At 43.6% G+C, this 8,946-nt stretch overlaps 1 protein-coding gene across 1 annotated transcript in view; it reads left to right on the top strand.

The window, feature by feature from the left end:
- Positions 1-8,263, top strand: part of C12H3orf52 (chromosome 12 C3orf52 homolog) — a 31,391-nt gene extending 23,128 nt beyond the window's left edge. The window contains exons 4-6 of the mRNA XM_059277008.1: positions 2,575-2,645; positions 6,994-7,175; positions 8,241-8,263. Coding sequence (XP_059132991.1) covers positions 2,575-2,645; positions 6,994-7,175; positions 8,241-8,263 — 276 coding nt within the window. The remainder of the gene's footprint in view (positions 1-2,574; positions 2,646-6,993; positions 7,176-8,240) is intronic.
- Positions 8,264-8,946: the final 683 nt, after the last annotated feature.

Here is an 8,946-nt window from a genome sequence, read left to right on the forward strand (position 1 = left end):
AAACATAGATAAGAATTATGGGCTAATTTAAGTGTAAGAGCTAATTAGTAATAAGCCTGAGCTATTGGCCAAGCATTTATAATTAATAGAAGCCTCTGTGTGGTAATTTGGGAAGCAGCTGCTGGGTATTTGGAAGTTGCTGGCAAGACAGAAAATTCTGCTTACACACAAAATCTGTAATTCTAGTTCCAGGGAATCCAATTCCTTCTCCTGCCACCATAGGCACCAAGTACATGTGCAGTACATGTACAGATATGCAGACAAAATGCAGAGAAATAAAAATAATTTTTAAAGATCGGAAAAAGATGATGTCATATAATACCAACAACTACTGTTTGAAAATAAAACCAATCACTCCAAATAGATAGGAAAAAGTTAAAAAAATGAAATAACAGATGATTCAGAGGTAAGAGGTCCTAAAGAGTTGAACACATGGAAAGGTGCTCCCCCTCTAGTAGGAAAGGCAGTACACAATGTGAGACATGATCCTACATCCCCCAGATTGGAAAAAGGTTTTAAGTCTAGTAAGAATATGGGGAACTGAATGGGTATGAGTGCAAGAAGGAGAGAAAATGGGGGACATTCAGCAAGAATGAGTTGAGTTGAAGATGCAACTGCTTTTGGACCAATAATTCCATTTCTGGCTGTATACTTCGGGGAGATTCTCACGTGAATAAAGAGGTGCACAGAGATGTCTGGGGATGATTGCATCAGCACAGTTTATGACAGAGACAACATAGAAGGAAGTCATATGGTCATCAGTGGGGAAATGGATGAGCTGGGGTAATGACTTAATGCAGTTATGTGGGAGATGGACTGAAGGGCCTTCACTGAGATGTTTCTTAGGCATAAATCTCAAATGTAATTTTCAGTTAAAAAAAGCAAATCTTAAATTGCTCACAATGATACACATCTGTGGTCTTAGCTACTTGGGAATCTGAGGCAGGAAGATACAGAGTCAGGAGTTTGAGACCAGCTTGAGTAAGATATTGAGAATGTATCTAAAGAAAAAAAAACAAAAAACAAACACAAACAAAAAAAGCAGCTCTTAGAAGATTGTATAGAATACATTTTATTTGAATAAAAATATAAATCACATGTTGTTATGATTCTATAAAGAAGTAGTGATTCCGAAACATAGAAGAAAAGCTAGATACCAATGTCAGGATGATGGTTAGTACCCTGGAAGGGAGAAAGAATGTCCTCAATTCTTAACTTACGGTTTCAAGACTTTTGGTGGTGTAAAAGAACACATATACAGCTTTTCTGGTTTTGGCTTTAATGACAATATTTAGACAATTTGCATGAGTACAGCACCTTACTATAAAACAGGCTTGTGTTAGATTGGTCTGCCCAATTATAGGATAATAAAAGAAAGTGTTTGGGGGCATGTTGAAAGTAGACCAGGCTAAGCCACAATGTTGAGTATGTTAGATGTATTAAATGCATTTCTATCATTTTTAATTTGCATACCAAGTAACAGGTTTCCTTATGGTATTTTCATACACCCACAGTTTTGTCTGTTTCTCCTGTCGGCTCCTCTCCCCTGTCTCCTAGGCCCTATCCTTGCTATACTCATCTGCCCTAGGAATTCCCTCTTCCTCTTTCATAGCACATGGGTTCTATTAGTCTCCCTGCCCTCTCTCTTAAAGATTCATTTGCCCAATCTCATTTGCCCTTTGGTTTTGCGGCCTCTACCTATCCTTGCCCCCTCATTTGTATACTTTTGACTTTCGATAATTTCAATCTGAATTTGTTTTATCAGAAAATAACTCTGTCACAGACTATGGAGCTACTGCATAGCAAAATGTGAAGGCATGAAGAGTAGGTGGTGGAAACATGGGTGTTGTCACGTTTTAGGATGCATGTAACTTTTACTGCAAAGCCTCCATATCTTTGGAACTTCATCATTTTGTTGCCTTGCCTGGGCAAGTATTGGACCTGACACTCAGGATAGCTATTTCACCTAACAATGAAGTTCTGCAGAAGGGAGAAAGAAGCCCATGAACAGTGATGTCCCTGATGCTGGGTGGCTTGTGCTGAATTGATCCCTTCCCCTGGCCCCACCGCCCCCAGTGTTTAGTGGTGCTTCTGTGAGCTTCTGCTAAGGATCGTTGACCATAGTACCACTAAGGATACCAGGTGCCAGCTCAACTCATAAACGATGCTGAGAACTCCCAGCCAGTCACTTGGACCTTAGCAATGAACCATTTTGATTTTTTTTTTTCTTGACAGTCTCATTATGTAGCCCTGGCTGACCTAGAACTCACTATGAAGACCAGGCTTACCTTGAACTCCTGGGCAGTCTGGCTTCCTCAGCTTTCCAAATGCTGGGATTATAGGCATGTGCCTGGCTCTCAATGAGACTCTACTAGTTAGAACATTGAGAACTCACTGAGTGTTAACTTGAGCTTTGATCTGTGGTCAGCTTACACCTCTTAGTCCAGAGCTCCCAGACAAGTGAATTCCTAGCAGTGAATTCCTCTTTGTTCTGTAGTCGTATGCTTTTGTAGGTGATGTGTAAGATGGTCACAAGTGACTTGTATGTTTTTTTTTTTCTTGCTGTGTGTTTAGCTCACGGACACGTATAAAGAGTCCCCATCTCTGAGCCGTTATTTCACTTCTGCTGACATCGTGGACTTCAGGTAAGAGCACAGAACTTTACTATCTTTCTCAGAAGAATACCCACCCACCTTCCCAACCCATCATTATTTCCCCACAATGATTTCCTTGAGCCTTGGTGCAGGAAAGGGGCGGATAATAGAATCACAGTGTCATGCTGGGATGGTTTCTGGAAACTGCCTGGCTCAGTTGGTATCTCACAATGCAGAAAAAAGGGAAATCACAGACTAACTATGTGATTCAACTAAGGCCACACACAGAGAAGAAAAGTCTGTCCAAGGGAAACATTCTTGTTTAACAAAAGATACGCAAATAAATTAAAGGCAGAAATAGACATAAATCTCAGAGAGTGATGTACTGGAAGTGACATGATCTATATGGCACAAAAGTGATTTAGGACTATATTCTCCTCACGTAATATTAAGAATATACAGACACACCTGTCAGCTACATCTATCTTCTGCCTCCTTTATGTGCTACCACTGATGACTAATTACTCTCACCCCTACAAAATTAACATCCCTCACTGTTTGCCTTGGTTTTTTCCTGTGAACATATTTACTATATACAGTGTATGTGTCTATACACATACTTTTTTCTTTTTAATTCCATGTATTTTTTAATAGTTTGAGGATATAGACCAAAGTGTGTGTGTGTGTGTGTGTGTGTGTGTGTGTGTGTAGTCATTTAATTAATTATCATTTTGTATCACAGACATGACTGGAAGTATTTTAAACAAGATTTCCGTGACAAAGCCTTATTGTCCATTGGTCCTCAGGTGTCACTGGGAGGTAGCCACCCAAGTCCATGTTATGTGTTGAGACACCCCTACTCAAGCCAGAGTGTCAGTAGAACTGATGGGAGCCCATGACACCAATGCTGACCTGATGGGGTAGGACTAGAAAGGATCTGAAGTCTGGGGCCACTGTCCTTCTTCTCCATAAGTCTCTGTAGGCACATGCTGCCCAATTCTGACCCTGCTGCCTTTCATCGTAGATCACCAGCACAAAAATGGAAGTAGGAAAGGAAGAAGTGCACAGCCAGACTTCACATGCTTTGATTGACCCAACTTTCTGAGGGAGGATAATTCCCCCACCCCAGAGCCTTTGGGTCTTTCTAAGAGGCTGTCCTTATACTATGGATATTAAGGATCTGGGGTTAGTAGACACTGTGGAAACACACCAGAAAACTGAGCAAAACAGCTCTAGAAATCAGGCCAAGATGTAATATTAGAGAACTCTCCACCCCCCACTCCCAGCTGAGGCCTAAACTCAGGGCCTTAAGCTTGCTTGCTAGGCAAGCACTCTATTACTGAGCTAAATCCCCAAACCCCTACAGAATTTGTTTTTACAAGTTATTTGGGGGCTGAAGAGATGGCTCAGCTGTTGAGAGCACTTTCTGCTCTTCCAGGGAACCTGAGTTCAGTTCCCAGCACCCATGTTTGGTAGCTCACAACCACCTGACTCCAGTTCCAGGGGATCTAACATCCCTATGGATACACACACACACACACACACACACACACACACACACACACACACCACACATACACACACACACCACACACACACACACACACACACACACATGCATGCACACATGCACCCATGTACACACACACACAGATCTTAAAAAAAGTTTTTTTGAAAGAAAAATCCAAGGACTTTAGTATTTCTGATAAAGAAATTCTACAATAAATAAATAAATATATATTTTTTTCTAGATAGGGTTTCTCTCTGTGTAGCCTTGGCTGTCCTGGAACTTGCTCTGTAGACCAGATTGAACTTGAAACCAGAGATCCACCTGCCTCTGTCTCCCAAGTGCTGGGATTAAAAGTGTGTGCTACCACTGCCTGGTATAACCCCTCCCTCCCCTTTTTTTTTTTTTTTGAGAAAGGGTCTGATGTAGTCCAGCTGACCTCAAACTCATGTAACTAAGGTTGACCTTAAGCTTTAGAGTCTCCTGCCTCTGCATGCTGGGATGACAGGAATGTGTCATGACGCCAGGTTTTATGTAGTACTGGGGTTTAAAGGGTTTCATACATGCTACGCAAACAATCCACCAACCAAGCCATACCCCAGCCCACATTTTTGTTGTATTTTAAAAGCTTACTTAACGTTTTGAAAATATTGACCTGAGAAACAAAGAACACCACATCTAAAAGATTGCCCTTGCATGTGGGAAAAGATACCCTTGTCCCTGGCTCATGCATTTGTGTCTACAGAGAGTTCTTGACCTTGGACCAGGATTGGCTCAGGAGAAACCTGAAAGTACTGTTTGCTGTATCAGTTGCTGGACCCACTGCAGTGGTGGGCAGCTGTGGGAAAGCCCACAGAAAAACATCTCTCAAATTTCTGCCCTTTGTAAATCCACCTGGGGAGTTGGGATTGGGGAGGCAGGAGGACAGGGATGGAGTTCGAAGACTGGGTCGGGTAGCTTGATACTCTTACTTGCTTCCAACTTGATCTTCTGAAAGTCTACCTCAGGCCCCTTTCATTAGCTAGCCCAGATCTTTAGCAGTGAGCATGAAGGGTTGCTTCTTGTCCTCCTGGCCATCCTCCTTAGTGATAAATCACACCGCTCAGGGATAATTAAGGACACCCACAACCTCAGGTAGCTGGAATGGAGTCAGAAAATGAGCTTTTAAGCCCACCTTTAGTGGAATACTGGTACCTGGGCTTTGTTAGAGTCTAAACTTCATTATTTATTTGGTTCACAGAGCTTGGCACACTTCTTTGCTGTTTGGGAAAGTTAACAAACTGAGTCATCCCCTGCATTTTAAAATGTACAGTCCCACATCTAGTATCCTGGAGGGTTTATATGAGAGAGAATTGTTGAGACCAAGGTCGGATAAAGCACAGAGACAAATAGCCAAACAAACGGAAACACATGAAATATGAACCAATGGCTGAGGGGTCACCAACTGGATCAGGCCCTCTGAGTGGGTGAGACAGTTGATTGGCCTGATCTGTTTGGGAGGCATCCAGGCAGTGGCACCGGGTCCTGTGCTCATTGCATGAGTCGGCTGTTTGAAACCTGGGGCCTATGCAGGGTCGCTTGGCTCAGCCTGGGAGGAGGGGACTGGACCTACCTGGACTGAGTCCACCAGGTTGATCTCAGTCTGTGGGGAAGGCTTTGCCCTGGAGGAGATTGGAATGGGGGGCGGGCTGGGGGGAAGGTGAGGGGGGCGGGAGGGGGGAGAACAAGGGAATCTGTGGCTGATATGTAGAACTGAATTGTATTGCAAAATAAAAATTAAAAAAAAAAATAAAATAAAATGTACAGTCATTAGCCTATGTGATGTCTGGCCTCAAGAGGGCGCTCTTTGCCTATCCTTAGAAGGGCAGTGGCCTGATTAAGAGACTGAAGCATCTATAAAACTCCGCCTGGAAGAATCTCTCTGATGTGACTGCTTGTTAATTTTTTTTTTATTGCTGAGCCTAATCTGGGTCACTTTGACCATAGAAATAGAATAACTGTGAGGTAGTGTCTAAAGGGCAGCTCAAGCTACTAATTAAGGATAGAACTATAATTACTTTCACTATAAAAAAATTGGAAAAAAAAATGTATCCTGAAAGATGAAAGGGTTAGGGCCTCCTCAGGGTTGAAAATTCCTTAGGCCTCATTACTAAAAGATAAATTTGGTCATCATGACTTAGAGGACTCTGGAAGTGGACATGGGAAGCATCCCCACCCCACCCCCCAAACACAGGAGGTATGTCTCACTGCTGGTGCACAGGGCATTTTCTGGGAGATCAAGAGGTCTGGAGCTAGCTCAGGGTAATGAGCCTTGGGTCAGACCATAATCATTTTTATAGGTTAACTGGTTAAACTTGGGAAAGCATATGATCAAAGTGTGTGTGTGTGTGTGTGTGTGTGTGTGTGTGTGTGTGTGTGTGTCTGTGCGAAAACTTACGAAAGAATAAATAAACATTAAAGAACTCATTAAACTGACTAGCTCTGTTGTGTCCACATGGTGGCAGCACTGAGAACAGGGGAATAGGGATAGAGGAAGGGGAGAAAGGTCAGCCTCCCTCCTTGCCCTGCAGCATGAAAGGCTGGTGTTGTATGGGTGCTATGCCAACTCTCAGTCTTTGTTTATGATAGCTGGGCTGTGTCCTGCCCTTCCAAAGGCCACTCTCAGTGGACCCCTAAAGTGTGAGCAGTTGGTGGTGGTTGTGTGATGGCCGGAGGAGGAGGGCTCTAGGCAGAGCATTCTCCTAGGCTAGTGTACCCTCGGAAGCTGGTTACGGGAAGATGTGGAGCTAATGAAGTGTTAATGCTAAAAGTGGTTTCTGAGCCTCAGCCTCACTGTGATTCCATTTATTCATTATAATGTCTGTCTGTCTGTTTTACCGGTTTGGCTTCCAGTGTTGAAAACGCCACGGTAACCTATCACTTGCAGTTCGGAGTTCCAGTTGAAGATGATGGCTTCATGGAGTACATGATGAGTGAAGAGCTGGTGCTTGGCATTATGAGACAGAACCTTCATGATAAGAATATATCCAGTTGTGAGAGTCTCGGGCTTGATCCGGAATCTCTCTTGCTCTACGGTAAGTGGAGAAAGCCAAGAAGCGGGACTTGGAATGATGAGCAAGTGAACAGACTAGGACAGTTGGCCTGGTTTGGCAGTGTTGGTGCCTTGCATTGTGTCCAATCATTTATCCATTCACTCTTCCTCAAACCACTCTCTTGCTCTGGAACTTACAACTCATAAGCAGACAGAGTAGTGAGAAGGCACCGTAGGAAAGAATCAACCATGGTTACTGAAAAACCCACTGCAGAAGAGCAGCCTCTCTCCATGTAGTGTCCACCAGGGCCGATGTGAGTACCACCTAAGCCAGCCACCCAACACCACGTTCCTTGTCAGTTTCTCCTGGCACACTGAAGGTGGTTGGAGGTGCTCAAATTTTAGGTATTGTTGCAGTTACATCACAAAGAAGTGCCAAATGTCAAAATGCCTTCACTATCCAAAAGGCTCCAGCATATTTATCACTGATCGTACCAAAATAAATGAGCATCCATTTACTTTGCAAATAAAATATGAATTATTTTGCAAGTAAGTGAGCCTTTTGAAGAGTATTTAGCATGCATGCATGTCTACATATATACCTGTGTGCATTTGTGCAGGCATACAGAGAGTAAAGTTTCTCTATTCAGAATTGACGGCGATCCCAATTTGGCCTAAGATTTTTATACTCAGACTCAATAAAACCATATACAAAAACACAAATGTTCAAAGCCATTTTGGTTTTTGGAAATTAGTGACTGGCCTAGTTTCACTTCTGTGGCTGGGATAAAACCCGATTTCAGGTTCCAGTTCATGACTGCAGGGAGCTCAGGGCAGCAGGAACTTCCAGTTTCTAGTCACATCAGAGCCACCGTCAAGAGCAGAGGGGAATGAACATATTCACACTTATTTTCTCTACTCTTGTAGAATCCAGAGCTCCAGACTGGGGAATGGCACTGCCCACTTTCAGACTGAGCCCTCTCACATTGATTAAGGCAATCAATCCAGCATCTCCCCCCTGCCAGCTGCTCCCCACCCCCAGACACACAGGCAAGCTAACCAAGTCAAACCCTCATTGAGACTGTTTTCCCCGGTGATTCTATTTCAGGTCATGTGGACAATGAAAACTAAGCCTGGCAGTAACTTTGGTTTGTCTTTGTCTTCTTTCTAGAATGAAGTGGTGGAGGTTGGTCTGTGTCGGAAAGCAGCGCTCTGCAGTTTCAGAGCGAAGAGAATTCAGAAACCTATCTAGTAGTGGCCAGAAGGAGGAGATGGTCTTCCCACTGATTCTGCACAGATAGGAAGTCTGGCTCCATATCCAGAATTCGTGAAAGCTGTTCCTGAGAGCTGTAACAGTGGGGTTCAGGTGCTAGATGAGGTCTGGGATGGATCAAAGATCCCACAGCATGAGCTTCCTGCTGCCTTTGAAGCACTGCCTGCCTCTACTCACACATGGATGCTATTCCTGTAGAGCAAGGATAGTACCTGGCTGGTTTTTTTTTTTTTTTTTTTTTTTTTTGGCAGGTTCTGTTAGCGTGGGCTGATGTGGCAAGGCGAGAGCAAGTAGTCAGGGGAAGGATGCGGAACCGAGTCAGTTGGTCATTCAAGCTGGAGCCCGCCCCCCCCCCCAATTATATTTGATGGACCCCTAAGCTAAGGGTGGGAGGAAGAGAAAGATACTTCCAAGACCTAAGGAGCATAGCTCTTCATCTACCTCCACTACCTCCACCTGTATAGGTGTATGAACAGCTGAGCTCAGGCATATCAGTGAGTGTTACATTTGGAAATATGTTCAATGCGTCTTGTTTCTCTTT

The sequence above is a fragment of the Peromyscus eremicus genome, chromosome 12 (genome assembly GCF_949786415.1).
Source record: "Peromyscus eremicus chromosome 12, PerEre_H2_v1, whole genome shotgun sequence".
Taxonomy (NCBI): Eukaryota; Metazoa; Chordata; class Mammalia; order Rodentia; family Cricetidae; genus Peromyscus; species Peromyscus eremicus.